At 34.5% G+C, this 15,718-nt stretch overlaps 2 protein-coding genes across 2 annotated transcripts; one reads left to right on the top strand and one right to left on the bottom strand.

The window, feature by feature from the left end:
• Window positions 1–6,593: 6,593 nt before the first annotated feature.
• Window positions 6,594–9,477, bottom strand: LOC148579376 (uncharacterized). The gene is made up of 5 exons (XM_088489776.1): window positions 9,155–9,477; window positions 8,694–9,084; window positions 7,736–8,327; window positions 6,974–7,173; window positions 6,594–6,779 (listed from the first exon to the last, which is right to left on the bottom strand). Exons 1-5 carry the CDS (start codon window positions 9,475–9,477, stop codon window positions 6,594–6,596), a joined length of 1,692 nt encoding a protein of 563 aa, XP_088345902.1.
• A 4,299-nt stretch (window positions 9,478–13,776) lies between these two features.
• On the top strand, window positions 13,777–15,008 carry LOC107624523 (protein DOWNSTREAM OF FLC). Its single transcript, XM_016327019.3, has 2 exons — window positions 13,777–13,972; window positions 14,441–15,008. The coding sequence occupies exons 1-2, from the start codon at window positions 13,825–13,827 to the stop codon at window positions 14,764–14,766; spliced, it is 474 nt and encodes a 157-aa protein (XP_016182505.1). The 5' UTR covers window positions 13,777–13,824; the 3' UTR covers window positions 14,767–15,008.
• The last annotated feature ends 710 nt before the right edge of the window (window positions 15,009–15,718 follow it).

The following is a 15,718-nucleotide window of genomic DNA, read 5'->3' as shown; positions in this document are numbered from 1 at the left end:
TGTAAAGACCTCTAAACAAAGAATTTATCAAAATCGGGTGTGCATATACTTGAATACAATTTCATAACCAAGCAGGCAGACAGGTATCCACAACACCAATAACTCACTACTAGAAAACTAGTTATTACAGACGGATATTTCCGACGAATTTTATCCCACTGAAATACAGACAGAATTTTAGAAGGATTTTTTTGTCAGAAAACAAAAAAAAATAGATTAGTATAAATTACAGACGAAAAAGAGAATCCGTCTATAATTCCGTCGGAAAAATTAATTTTTTTCCGTGGAATGGTTACAGACGGATTTTCCGTCTGTAATTAAGTAGACAAAACGCGCATTTTATTAAATTATTACAGACGAAAAATCCGTCTGTAATTTAAAATTTTCCCTCGAAAATATTAAGTTAACCTAACTCACATCCTATCCTCTCGCGATGCATTCACACTCCACACTCTCCTTCATAGGAGCTTCTTCCTATCCTCTCATAACCCATCCTCTCAGATCCTATCCTCTTAGAGCTTCTTCCTTTCTCCGTCCACGTTCTCTCCATCACAGGAGCTTCTTTCACCACCGCCGCTCTCTCCATCGCTCCGTCCACGATCTCATCATTGACAGCAACTGCCATTCGCTGGTCATCCTCATCCACCGGTTCAGGTATGGTTTTGCATGGCTTTCAATTTTTGAATTCTTCTCATTTGAAATCATAGTTCCTGTGCTGTTCAGGTATGGCTTCAGGAATCGAAACCATTACGCACTAACAAACCAACAAACCCTAGCAACAATATTATCAATCTTACTCTCACTTTGTAAACTTGTCTGTCTCTTCGAACCCTAGCTTTTCTTTCAAGACAACTTATGTATTTATTTATTTATTCACTCCCTGTTTCAATTTAATTTTGAATGATTTTTGTCTTCAGGAAGTGCAGCGATTAGAATCTTCTCTGGTTAGATTTCATTGTGGTGTATAAACGGTAGATGATGAAATTTGTACATTTGTGGTGGTTCTGCTTCATTGTGCTTCAAAATATCCATCTTTCCCGTTTACTGTTTGTGATCGATATATCATTCCTTCAAATAAATACTTGTTAGTTGTAATGTGTGCACCTGCATGGCTTCTACTTATTTTGATGGTGTTAACTTTCATGTTTATGTTGGAGATAATGTTATAATATATTCACGTCTATCATGTGTTCGACGCAATGTCTCTGAGGGCCTTATCATGCTCCTTTCTTTCCTTTTTCTTTTTTTTTTTTTTGGGTTAAGCATAACTTTGTCAAGAATTTTGTTTATGTAAATGAAATAAACGAATTAATGTGTTTACTATCTTAAAAAGAGAATCTAAACGCAATGTCATTAGTGCATGTTAAGTGCCTGTTTCTAACGGCCTTCCGTGGAAGAATTGGAAGAAACTGTGTTAGGAATAGCTCCAAATGGAATTCTTAATGCATCTATCTAAAATGCCTGGTTAGCAAGTCCTTATATTCTTAACCAAATTCACAAATAAACTGATTTGAGTCCTCAAAGAATCGACAATGAACTTGCCTGTTATGAAAGTGTACTAGGAAGTTATATTTTGCAAGAATTAGTACAAAAGTGGGATTTTGTAGGGTAACAATCATTGCCTTCTAATGAAGTTATGGTCCATTGATTCTACATTTTTTTTATTAACCTGCTTTGAATTCTAAGTCATAATAGGTAAAGTTATAGCTTTTGTTTACTATATTTATTTATGTGCCAGGTTAGAGTACCATTGCTTCTACCTTTCCCTCCTTTCTTTTTTAATTCTATTTTATTCCGGGTCTGTCTTTTCCCCATGTTAATTTTTTTTGTTTCAAAGTAGGCAATATTTTCAACCATTGCTCATTTTATATTCATTATTGTTTCAGAAGCCTGTCGAAGTAAATGTTGAAACGAAACAGGATTTGAGAAGTTTTAAGCTTATATTGAAATATATAAAAGCCTTGCCTGTAAGTGTTGAACTACAGTTTACTCTTCATTATATAGCATGAACAATAATGCTAATTTGTGTGCATGTCTAATGTTCATTATATAGCATGAACTTCTCTCTTACACACTCGCTCCCTTACTGACACGACTTCATCAATGCCATTCAAGAAAATATTACGGTATTTTGTTTTATGGTACAATTTGCATAGAGGAGTAATTGAATCTATTTTGTTTTCTGGTGCAATTTTTTATGATATTTTGCAAGTGGTATGTCTTTATTCTGAATGTTTGTTTCTTTCCTGTTTGGCTGGAACTGATGACTGATAGGAGGGTCAAATAATAATGCTTTCCAAATGCAAGCGGGGATTCAATTGCTTTCGTCACTCGTTCCTGTTCGTCAATTGAGCTTCCTCAGGTTGCTGGTCCATCATGGGCACCCTTTGCTTCTTGGATCACTGGTTGGTAAGTCAACCTTTTTCCCCTTCTTTGCCTTTATATGCTTTCTTTACCAAAATAGAATTCCTTAATTAATAATGCCATGTTCTATATTGGTAAATAGCTAAATAACTAGAAATGTGATGTTATGGTTGTTTAAAAAAAATGTAGTTTTTTGGATTATTAGTGGAATTTTGGAACTTGAGGATTAATGGCCATATGTCTTTTTATAGTATGCTTTGAAGTTTGGATTTTGATATAGGGACCATGTAACTAAAGCGGTTCAAATTTGAATATTTAACTTCTCAGCCTAAGAGTTCTAGGAAGTTAGATCACAGAGCTCTGAGTTGAATAGTTTTGTTACTGCTTACACCAAATCAACTTCTGCCCCTCACTTAATTATCTATTGAATTGCATTTTCAAGTGAAAACTCTGAATGGTGTATGGTGTATTTTATTTCAGTGAGAAATGTATGGTTTGAGGCCTTATACAATTGCCTAGAAAACTCATTATTCATTTCTTACTTTTACTTTTTATCTAACCTGCAACTTTGATGTAGATATATGATCACCAGCATCACATGGGCCTTCTCATAATAGAGAGAAGGGAATTGGCTTCCAAGTATGAGCAAGTTAAGACCTTGGCTGAGTCTTCTGAGTTAATGCATAAACATGATTCAGCCATGACTAAATCTGCTTTAACTGAAGCAAGACAACGCGAAGAAAGTTTGAAGAAGACAGTCAGAGGCGAATTCGCAGTTAGAAAGTCAACTGAACTTTTTTAGTAAATTAGCAAAGGAACAATGGGATGCATATAAATCTGTGATTGATAGCTGCAGCAAGCTCATATCAGAAAAGGTATTTCTTTCAAATCATTTGTGGTTGTTTAATTAATGGAAGTAACATCAAAATTAGAATTTTTACTCCTGTGGATGTAGAGTAAACTGATTGATAATGCTCACTGTTAAATAACTAGAACATTTTGGCCTTATGGTATGCCTTGCATTAGATTAAATTTCTACATTCCTGTTTATTAGTTATTTTAATGAGATAGGACATCTTTACTATTAGACTTATACAATTAAGTTGACTTTTGATGGGTTTGAAAGAGATTATATATCCAACTTTACTGTTTGCATGGTTTTCAGTTTCAAGTGGTGTGACTGAATTTCTAATGCACATATGTGATATCATGTTCTTGAGACTACACTTCAGGCTCTCATGTTCTTGCTTTTCTTCTTGTGTTGATGTTGAAAATGCAATTCTTACAGTGGATAAAGCAAGCTTCTAAACCCAACAAGGAAGCAGTTATTAAAGCATTGCTAGGTGCAAAAGAAGTTATGCTTGGGATTAGATATCATATGCGCCTAATGGGTGAGGCTGCAGGTGTTCCTGTAAGTTCCTTTCATTGATTTGGCACTTATTATTAGGCTTCTTCTGTTTGAATGATGTTGATTATAAATTATATCTGCTGGTAGAATATCACTACTCTTTCCTTGCAATTCATGCAGATTGAACCAGAATCACAAACAAAACTTTTAGATGCTACACTGAACTTGGAAGGAGTGTTGTTGGCTGGAGTTCCAGGAGCAGGAGGATTTGATGCTGTCTTTGCTGTTACTTTGGGAGATTCAAGCAGCAATGTGACAAAAACATGGAGCTCACTCAATGTTCTTGCCCTTCTGGTTAAAGAAGATCCTTATGGCGTTTCTTTAGAAAGTGTTGACCCTAGAACAAATGAAATCACTTCAGTTGTATCTTCAATTCATATTGAATAATTTATTGTAAATATTGTTTATTTTTAATACGATGAATTTGTTTATTTTTTGAAATATTGTAAATATTCGAATATAAATTAGATAAAAATTTGTATTAAATTTATATTTATTTTGTATGAAAACAAGTTTATTTTGTAATTAGAAAAAGTAAAAAAATTCGATTTTACCTTACAGATGGATTTACAGACGGATTTTCTGTCTGTAATCATGATTTTCCAAAGTTTAAATTACAGACAGAAAATCTGTCGAAAAATCTGTCTGTAATTACAAACGGAAAATCCGTCTGAAAATTTGTCTGTAATTACAGACAGAAAATCCGTCTGAAAATCCGTCTGTAATTATAGACGGAAAATCCGTCTGAAAATCTGCCTGTAATTACAGACAAAAAATCCGTCTGAAAATCTGCCTGTAATTACAGACAGAAAATCCATCTGAAAATCCGTCTGTAAGTTTGTCGCCTTCAGGAAATGGAGGGAGAATTTACAGAGGAAAAATCCGTCGGTAAATAATTTCCAACGGGGCTTTTACAGAGGGACAAAATCCGTCGGTAATTTCGTCAGTAACCAAAAATCCATCTGTAATAAAGACTAAATCTGTCTGTAAATCTGTCTGTATTTATCCATTTTCTAGTTGTGACTTTTTTAATACAGATTAATTTTTTTTAATGTCTTTTTAATAATCAAAAAAATTATTCTATCCATCTAGACAATTTTTTTCCATGTCCCATGTGTGTTAAGTACATCGTCTGAAAAAATATTTTTTAATTTTCATTAATTAATATACGGTTAGATAAAAGATATCAAACTAATGTCATGTCCAAAATTTATCCCAACACAGAGATATCACTAGTCAACAAAGTGCCCTTAGTTTATAGCCTTAGTCCATTCAAGGAGAAGTATTTCTTGTTCTTTTTTGGGCAAGAGACAATTAGTGGAACTTTCCTTCACAGTTATTGTGTTTAGGGTAAAAATGAGTTAATACTCAAATTGGTCCCTGAAATTTGACTCCCGACTCAATTTAGCCCTCAAGGTTTTAATTGACTCTAATTGTACCCTGAAATTTTGTCCCGCACCTCAAGTTGGCCCTTCCGTCGTTTTTCGTCACCGGAAAGTTGAGCTGGCAATTTTGGTAGACACCTGACACCCTAGCAGTTAGATGACATGGCAAAATGTTTGAAGGCATCAATTTAACTCCTAAAAATTTCAAATAAAACCTAGAACTCCCAATTTCCCCAAATCGAAGAGTTGTCGCCAAGAGGTGAGAAGAATGTTGGGAAGCAGCAGCCAAAGCTCAGGTAGCTCTAGTAGAGCTCGTTCGCATGGTGGCTGGGTGAAGAACGCACACTGTGACAGAGGTGGGAAGGTTTCCATTAGTGCGGTTGTGGGTTGCATCCTATTCTTCGGTGGTCTGGGACGGATTCCAATCCAGAAAGACCATTCTATGGATGCTCTAACTATAATGTGAGTTAGTTGAATTGTTGCAAGTTGATTGTGTGTCTTATTTTTCAAATGCTTGTTGATTTTGTAGTTGTTCCTCCTCTAATTTTTTTTTTTTTTTTGGATTTTTGGTGTTGTAGACTACCGGTAAGAGATGGTGTGGCTTTTTTAAATGGGCAGATGTTGAAGAAGAAGAAGCCATAGTTGACAAAAATGAAAGTTCAGTTAGTGAAGACCATTGAAAAATATCTCTGGGATGGAAAATTAGTGCAGTTGAAGCTAAAATTAGAATATTAAAAATGTGGAATATTATGTTGTCTGTTTGTTATTATTTTTGGAATTGTGATTGTAGTTTGTGTATTAGGTGGGATGAAATATATGTAACTATATATCAGTTATGTGAATGAAGCATTGTTATGTATTTAATGACAAAATAGAAATGGAATTTTATGTTCTCTTGCTAATGATATATCCTGTAAAAATTCTTTAAAACTGAGATTATATATGAAGTTGTTATGAGTATGTATATGAAGACAAGATTAGGAGATGGCTCTAATAACTATATATGTAGTATGCACTTCCATTAGTGAATAAATTTAAGTGTATAGGTCATTTGTGAAAACATTGAATACAAAATAATAACTTCGGCTCTCAATGATTATCTTCTTTGTTCCCATGAAAACAAAAATAGATGAGATGTTATGACAAAAGAAAATCTAATAGAATCTTTTGTGGTTCTTGCACTTGACAGAAGACCCACAAAAAAGTAATTCATTAAGTAATTCATAGTCATTAATCATTGTCAATATCACAGCATTAGCAATAGCAGTATCTGTATCATACTTTAAATACCCTAGATAACATAGTTTCAAATATCCTAAACTAAAACAGATTACTCTACATAACATAGTAACAAAATATCAAAAGAGCAAAGTTTGATCAAATGCTCTCTACAAAATATGTTCTACACAACTTCCAGTCAACATTGCAAAGCTTTTCTATTTTGTTGTTGGTGGTTTGAAGCCTGGAGTGGGGACGAATGTCATAAACTCTGCCAAGCGTGCAGTTGTCCCAGAACTTGCTCTTTGCATTGGGTTCACATTGAAAGTTATTTTCCTCTTAGATTGCAACTTGTCAGGCCTTGTCACCTGTTGTGGAGGTGGAGGTGGGTCTGATGGAGGGACCTAGTAAAATTGTTAACCGAAATAGTGACCAATACAACCCAATAAAAATCAATCAATATATTATCAAACAGTATCAATCAATTAGATCTACCCAACATTTACTCGTGTATTATAAACCAATACAAACCAGTGGACATTTAATCAAATATTAGAAACTAATCATTACATGTTCTTGATTTTTCGGTTGTGAGTACAATCTCTGAAGCATTTGCATCATCAACAGCTTGCCCTGGTGCTAATGGAGCATTTTCATTAATCTCAGCAACTTGGGTGTTAGTAGTAGCAGCATTTGCTGGATCTGTACTCTCTCCAGCCTTATAACCTTTTTCTTTTGCAACAAGGACACTAGCAAAGTCATCAGCTTTTCTATGAGCGCAACTCCTCTTTGTATTCCCTCTCGTACCACAGTAAGTACATGTGAATTCTTTGTATTTCCTTTTTCAACTTGGTTTCAGTTATTGACTTCTTAACACTAGATGACTCTTCATCAGCATCCTTCCGTCTTTTTTGGGTTATTGGCCCTGGCTTTCGCTTCATTTTAGGTGCATGAGGCCTATTTTGTTCACTTCTCTCCCAAAGATCTTATCCTGGTATTGGATTGAGAGAGTGCTTGTAGGTATCTCTATAGGCTTCCATGGTCAGCCAATGATGACAAAAATCTTCAGGATTTCGATTTATCTTGGAGATGGCTGCACATGCATGGACACACGGCATGCCTACAAAGACAGATGTTATGAAACAGTATCCAACAATCTATTTAAATAGACAATAATCACCAGAGACATAAAACATAGTAAAACAAATAACAAAACTTAAATGAATACAAATCAATTACTATCTAATCTAAACTATGTTTAATTAAATGAATACAAACCAGTCACTATCTAATCTAAATTATGAATACAAACCAGTCACTGTCTAAACTATGTTTAAGCAATTATTGGCTATCTCAGTACCTGTTATTTGCCAAAACCTACAGGTGCATATGCACTTTCCCAAGTCAACAGCCATGTTGGTAGGCCAACTGTGGATCTCAAATCTTTGATACTCTTCATCTCCACTCCAGTTCGGTGTCCATTTTTGAGATTCTTTCCTGATTTTCTGCAATCTACTGTGTTGGATTGGTGGGAGCTTACCAACATGGTGGGATAACTTGACCTTGTTTTTTGCAATGGACCACATCTCAAACATCCGAACCTCCTCTAACAAGGTGATTATTGGCTTAGCTCTGTATTCCTTGATCCTTGAGTTAAAAACCTCGCAGGCATTGTTACAAATGTTATCAATTTTTTTATCGTATCGGAAATATGCCCTAGTCCATGCTTCTCTAGGCCACTTATCCAAATATGCCCAAGCTCCCTCGTTGAGTCTCTTTAACCTATCTATCTTCTGATCAAAACCATGGCGAGTTGTTTCCCTAACACACTCCCATAATAGTCCTCTGTACTCCTGCTCTTTCCCTTGTTTGTTAAAATTCTTCCATAGATGCCAGACACAGAATCGATGGTGTACATTGGGCATAAGCTCCTTTACTGCTGAAGCCAAACCCTGGACCAGCAACACATGAAATATCAATTATCGTGCCTCAAACAGACCCCCCAAATATATTAAGTGACCTCAAACAGACCCCCCCAAATATATTAAGTGACCTCAAACAGACCCTCGCAATGAATACATTTACTAATCACAGTCCTCACAGCAAGTATGAATTGATTATACAAATACGTTTACTAATCACAGTCCTCAGAACAAGTATGAATTGATTATGCAAATACGTTTACTAATCACAGTCCTCAGAAATTTACCAATCACAGTCCTCACAGCAAGTATGAGTTGATTATGTAAATAAATATTACTAATCATAGTCCTCACAACAAGTATGAATTCATTATACAAATACATTTACTCATTTACCTTTTGCATGTCTGACATAAAAGCCCATTTGTTGGCCATGTAGTCACCCAAGTCATCAAGCAGCAGGTCTAAAAACCACCTCCAATTCTCTTTATTCTCAACATCAACAATTGCCCACGCAATTGGATATATATGGTTGTTGGCATCCTGAGCCATTGCTGAGAGTATTTGTCCCCCAAACCGAGTCTTCAAGAAGGCTCTGTCGAGTCCGATCAGTGGATGGCAGCCAACCTTAAAACCCTTCTTACATCCATCCAGGCATACATACATTTTTTCAAATATAGGATCATCCCCTTGAAGATATGTACCAATCTTTACTGTTGAACCAGGATTACTCTTAAGTAGAGTTTCTGCATAATCTCTAACCAATCCGTACTGGGCAGCTGCATCACTGTAAAACAATATTTCTTGCGTCCATTAAAGCTCTAGTTAGTGATGATTTGTTTAGGTCCAGGTCACACCTTCTCCTGAAATATGCTTTAGCCTCACTGTGCTTTAAGCTCGGATACCTCCTCAATTTTTTTACCAACTTGCCAGCAAGCCATCTCCTATTGGCTGCCCTGTTTTTGCTCATCCTAGGACATATGTGTTCATTCTTAAATATTTTTAATTGCCAGCATGTCTCCTCAGAATCCCTAGATGCATAAGCAACCCATGGACATCTAACCATATCCTCATCTTCTCCAATTGTCCACTTGCAAATAGCTCTGACTCTGTAGCTCTCATTCCTTTTAAATTTAATCTCCCTACCTTTTAGAATGGTGAATTCTCTCACAGCATCCATAAATTTATTCTTGTGACTAAACTTCATTCCAACTTGTAGCTTTAGTTAATCGAATCGGCCACCCTCAGAGAAGATTGGGTGCACATCATCAGCATCATCATCATCACTCCACTCCTCATCTAAGTTTGGGGGGGAGGTTTTCAATTCTTCAGACTTCCAAGAGTCGTTTTCATCAGAATCATCGTGAATCGGATCATATGCATCATAAGATTCTTGGTTGTTTTCTCTGTTGCCCAGCACTTGCACCAAATCTACTTCTTCATCAAAATTTTCCACAACCAGACCGTCATCTTCCTCTACTATTTTCTTCTTGCCCTTCTTCCAGGCAGCACCTGGAGCATACTTCAACTTAAATTCCCTCAACCTAGCTGCCGAAAGACCACCTTCAATATCTGATTCAGTAGAACTGTCTTGTGGTCTAGGCTTATATAGGCTGTCTTCTGCATATTTGTACGAGTTATGTGAGTCACTGTCACTGCCATTGCTGTCATCAAGGCTTATATAGGTTTTCTTGCTGCCAGTATCTTGTTTTTGTCCCACTACTCTTCCTTTTAGTCTAGCAAAGGATCTTGTTGCAGTATGAATTGATTTGGATGAAGTGGCTTTACATTTATGGGCTAATTTGGGTGTTGGATTGGGCTTGGATGCTTATTTGGGTGTTGGATTGGGTTTGGGCCCGGACTTAGGTGTGAACTTAATTGTATTTGATGTGGGATTGGGTTGAGGTGCTGGTTTGGATGTGGACTTGGGCTTAGGTCCTGGTTTGGGTATGGGCTTAGGTGTCTCCTTAGGTGCAGGTTTGGACTTAGGTGTAGGCTGAGGTCTCTCCTTAGTTGCTGGCCTGGGCTTAGATGTGGGTTTAGGTGCTGGTTTTGGTTGTGGTATCTCCTTCAACAGGGGGTGGAAGCAGATGAAGGTTGGGACTTGGATGATGCGTTGGAAGGGCCTTCACTTGTGCTGTTGATGGGTGATTTGATATGGGATGGACTGGTTGGTGTATCATTCTTTGGGCTAGGTGTGGTCCCTTTGACAATGTTTTCTACACTAGTGGCATTGGATGTTAGCTCTATCAATTCAGGTGCTTCTTCCTCTACCATGGGTTGGAAACTCCATGCTCATAGTATATGTGCACTGTTCTCTCATTGTTCTTTGCATAGAAGCACATCTCTACTAGCTCTTTGTCATGACTTAGTACTCGCAGTCCACTCTTCATAGGTCTACCAGGAACAAGCCACCAACACTCAACCATGTTATCATAACCTAAGACCTTGTAGTATTCTCTTAGTGAAAATACATCTAATACGTCCTCATCCAGCCTAGTCAACTCATCAGTGTGATCATTGTCATAAACCAAACTGCCATTTAGTTTGGTGACAAAACTGCCTCCATGATGATACACAATCGTTATACCTTCATCCATCTATAAATAAGATTCATGAGACACAATGGTTAAAAACAACACTAACTTCAATAAATTGAAAATAGTAATTCAAATTACAGACAATTCAGTTGGGACTTAGTTCTAATATATTAAACAAATTAATCAATTAAAAGTGTTTTGGCTACCATTAAAAAAAAAGAAGAATTAAAACATTAATATTTTGTTTAAAGGTATTTGGTTTAATTTCAATCTGTCTCGTACAATCCTTAATCATGAAACATGAAAGAATAAAGCAAGTAAAATCAACAATATTTGGATATAGTTACATATATAATTGTTCCCATTTAAAGGGAATGTTAAAAGTGATCATAAGTGATTAATGGGAGAAACTATTCAAATTAGAACATTAAGAAGGAAAGTTAAAGATACGGTATAATCCCTATTTACTCAAACTTCTTCAAATATTTTTTACCAAAAGAGCACATTCTTCCATTTAACAAATTGATATGCAAAGAGTTGAAGTCAACTAATGTTAATGAAGCACATACTAGGATAAACACCAGATTCATCCATGGAATTCACACATGCATATATTCCACCCTATTATTAAGTGTTAGGTTGGGGAGGTCGTCATCCACAATCTACAATTATATCAACATAATATAAGTTGACAATGGTGTTCAACCGAGTTTAAGAATTGTCTCATATTATCAATTTATGTGTTATGCTACATTAGATGAAAATATGGAAACAAGCTCCTTTTTTAATGTGATAAGGATCGGTAGAAAACTATGCTAGGGTAAGGAAAGAAAGGAATATCTAAAACAAGACGAACATAATGAAAAAAATACACTAATCAAAAGTTAAATACACTGCAATGACTGGCCAAAATACAAAATCTTCCGTGACAAGACATCTCTATAAATGAGAAGGCAATATATCGAGGGATTTCTTATATTCATTCATGAATAATGATTGATTCAAGTCCCCATTTTAATATATAAATGCACTGAAAGAGTAAAATTGATGTAGACAATGTTCATGATTATCACTTAATTTCAGATGCATAATAAAACATTCATGGTGGTCATTGATGCAGACAATATTCAGCATAGAAAATATTTTATTTTTACAAGAAATTACCCAATCAACAATTAAATTAAAATGGAATATGAAGGAGTAAAATTGTTATTTTAAAATGGAATATGAAGAATCAAAGACTGCTCAAACGGACAAATAATTGAACGATTCAGTTGATCACAGCCACACACAAGCAAAAAAATTAAACCCTAACATACAAAAACTCTATCATCATCAACAACCATAATCAACCACATTTTCCTAAAGTTTCACTGATGAAGTAGAGTGAAAAAAATGAAAAACAATGCACAACCAACATTTTGAAAAAAACAGAGCACAGTAGTTGAGAGCATCGATTTTGTTACTAACCTGTTTTTCAAAAGATGACTCCCAGGTAATTAATCTTCACAATGGGATAGAAACAAGTAAGAAAAGCTTCAAAGCTCCATTACTGCGACATCCATAGTGCTTCTCTGACGGAAAGGAAAACGAGGGGAAGAGGAGGAAGAGAAAAAGTCAACTGGGTTTCACCTTTGGAGTGGTTAATGTTTTTATTTTCATTTAACCCCTTTCTAAGGTGAACGACGTCGTTTCTAAAGATTTCGGCGCCAACAGTAAAACGGCGTCGTTTTGAGACTGCCAGGTGTCATTTAAAATTGCCAGGTCAGCTATCCGGTGACGGAAAACGACGGAAGGGCCAAATTGAGGTGCAGAGCAAAATTCCAGGGTACAGTTAGAGTCAATTGAAACTTTGAAGGTTAAATTGAGTCGGGAGTTAAATTTCAAGGGCCAATTTGAGTATTAACTCGGTAAAAGTGGATTAAAAAGAAAATAATAAAAAGGAGGGGACCTTTTTGAATTTCAGATGAATAAAAATCAGAGCTCGTTTTGTAATTATTTTAGAGAAGCTTACCCGTAGTCTCCTTTTAGATGGGACTATCTTATCTAATATCCATAGTCAACTTTCTATAATAAAAGCTTAAAATTCATACCTCCAACTTTGTAGAGACAGGTTATTAACTTATTATTTACCACACCCAAAATGACTATTGTGGTATTGCCACACCATTTTGTTTAATTTTTGTATACTTTAACATATATACTTTTCCGTAAATATAAATACATTTTCAGCAATTTTTTTTAGTAGTTTCAGTTTGTCACTTTTGTGTTGTATATTATTATGGAGTCATTATTAGTTACTATACTACTGTATAAACATTCATTTAATCTTACTAATATTAAAAATGAATTCACTAATGATTTAGTTAAATAAATACTCTTGTGTATGTATTTATAAAACTATGAATTTATTATATAGACATAATAATGTTATAATATTTTTTAAAACTACACAATTTATATTATATATTATTATATATTTGAGCTATTCAGTTTTGTAAAAAAGATAAATTACTAAAAGCATACAAAAATAAAGTAAAATGGTGTCAAAATAACTTATCCCAATAAACAAACAAATCTAAAATCAATCATAATTTAACAAAATAATCGTGGATATATATTAATTAATTACTTAGAACTAATTAAGAAAGTAAGAATCAAGAACGGAAGAGACGGAGAAGGAAGAAAAAGGAGCATGTTAGGTCGCATGTGGAAGGAATTAATGGCACCAATCCCAAAGTTATATAAACTTTAGACTTTGAGACATGATTCACTTCTTATGGCGCATTAGGCGCGATCTCTGAAAAACACACGAGATATGTATACATAGTGAGAATATTTAGAATTAGAATACACTTATATAAAATTAATTAATAATAATAATTAACTATATGTTCCTCCAATTCCTCTCTATATATAATTTTCACTCCCATTTTGGTACATTACTAACTACATATATACTCATCAAATTAGAGTAAGTCATAACCATGATGATGGGAACGAATAAGTTGGTGGTGTTGGTGTTGGTGTCCCTCTCTTTTGCTTTTGCAACAGAAGCTTGCCATGTCAAAGGCAGAGTTTATTGTGATACCTGCCGTTTTGGTTTTGAAACTAAGGCCACCTTCTACATTCCAGGTACATTATCATTTAATTACTATGTTAATCTCTCTAATTTTATTAAATTTTTAATTAAATTTTTATATTTTTTAATTAAATTTTTATATTATTTTTAATTTTATAATTAAATATTTTTTATATAAAAATATTAAAATTGACCGAATATTTTTCATAAAAAATATATAATCAAAAATCTAATTATATTTTTAATTATGAATATTTTTAATTTACAAAAAAATATTAACTTAATTCTAATAATTTTTATACTAAAAAAGACTTAAAAAATTAAAAATAGTATAAGACCTAATTAAAAACAATATAAAAATTTAATTATAAATTTGATAAAACTATAGGACCAACACAATAATTAAATCTATTATTATTTACCACTCAACTAAAACTATTTGCATGTATAATATGGGTCTTTCTGAGAAGGTGACTACTTTAGCTAATGTGATTTTATTGAATTGGTGGTTAATTAATTAGGTGCAACGGTGGCAATTCAGTGCAAAAACAAGAAGACAATGAAAGTAGAGTATTACACGGAAGTTAAAACAGACAACACTGGAACATACGGAATTGAGGTTGACAAAGAGTTCAATGAGCACAATTGTGAGAGTGTTCTTGTTCACAGCCCAGTGTTGGGGTGCAACAAAGCAGACCCAGGGCGTAGCAAGGCCACCTTGGTGCTGTCCCACTATAAAAATGGCCTACTCAACCATGTCCACTATGCTAATAACCTTGGTTTCTTGAAGGATGAGGCATTGCCTCAGTGCCAACAACTCCTCAAATACTACTTCTCCGATGTTTGATTCTGATGATGAACTACTATTAGCAGCTATATGTTCTTGATTTGATTTTATGTGCATTAATATTAGAATAATAACTAAAGCTAAGAAGGATTTTTTCATCTATTTCTAATTAAGTTTAAGTATCTAGCTGTATGCTTTATTATTATTTGTTTCCTATTTAGTTACGTTTTAAGTTTTGATTCATTTGTTTGTATTAATAAGGTCACTTAGTTGTGGCTTTCGAATGCTGGGTTGTTGTATAAGTTTCCTATTCTTATTTTATTGCATTAAACCAAATCAAATTAATCACCCATGTGTATTTTGGAGGATAATACTTTTTTTTTTCCGTGATAGGAAAGAAAATAAATAACAATTAAAAAAGAAAAAATAAATAAAAAATTGTTTAAGAAAGATAGTTTTGCTAAATACTATTCCTAAATTCTTTTTAAGGCAACGAAAATTTTACTTGGGGAAAAAGAGTCCCATTACAGTCTTTGTCATGATATCTATTATTGTGTTTACATTTTTCAAGATCAACCAGAGATCAGCACGTCATTTCTAAGATATGATATCTCAGATTTTCAACACCAAATGATCAATAAAATCAGAGCAATCCTGTAAATTATTGATAATAATAAAGGTCTTTACACAGTCTGTCTCACATATAATATCTCTTTGCCCTCCCAAGCTAAAAGAAAAGCCTCTCCAAATAGCAAATAACTCTCCTTGCAGAATACTATGACTTAAAATTGTTCCCAAATAGCCTCGTTGCCACATTCCTTTCCAATCTCTGCTAACACAGACAAAACCAACCCGAGCACCATTGTTAGGATAGTTAGCATCACAATTAATCTTAAAGGTATCCATGGATGAGGGAATACATGTCCACTAATGGTGGAGAGGATAGACACTCGTTGCAACTCAAAATAAAATATTCTGGAGCTCCTTTTTCAAGGACAAAGCCATACCAGAA

The sequence above is a fragment of the Arachis ipaensis genome, chromosome B10, assembly GCF_059453495.1.
Source record: "Arachis ipaensis isolate K30076 ecotype BB chromosome B10, ASM5945349v1, whole genome shotgun sequence".
NCBI classification, from domain to species: Eukaryota; Viridiplantae; Streptophyta; class Magnoliopsida; order Fabales; family Fabaceae; genus Arachis; species Arachis ipaensis.
Note: the sequence above shows the minus strand (reverse complement) of the source record. Positions and strands in the feature narration are given on the sequence as shown.

Bases quoted from the DNA above. Each gene is read 5' to 3' on its own strand.
- LOC148579376 (XM_088489776.1), bottom strand. From the start codon at position 9,477: ATGGATGCTGTGAGAGAATTCACCATTCTAAAAGGTAGGGAGATTAAA. The intron at 8,328-8,693 runs GTAAATGAGTAA...TTGCTGGTCCAG, and splicing joins TTATGTCAGACATGCAAAAG to GGTTTGGCTTCAGCAGTAAA. The intron at 6,780-6,973 runs GTACTCACAACC...CAATTTTACTAG, and splicing joins ATGCAAATGCTTCAGAGATT to GTCCCTCCATCAGACCCACC.
- LOC107624523 (XM_016327019.3), top strand. From the start codon at position 13,825: ATGATGATGGGAACGAATAAGTTGGTGGTGTTGGTGTTGGTGTCCCTC. The intron at 13,973-14,440 runs GTACATTATCAT...TTAATTAATTAG, and splicing joins GGCCACCTTCTACATTCCAG to GTGCAACGGTGGCAATTCAG.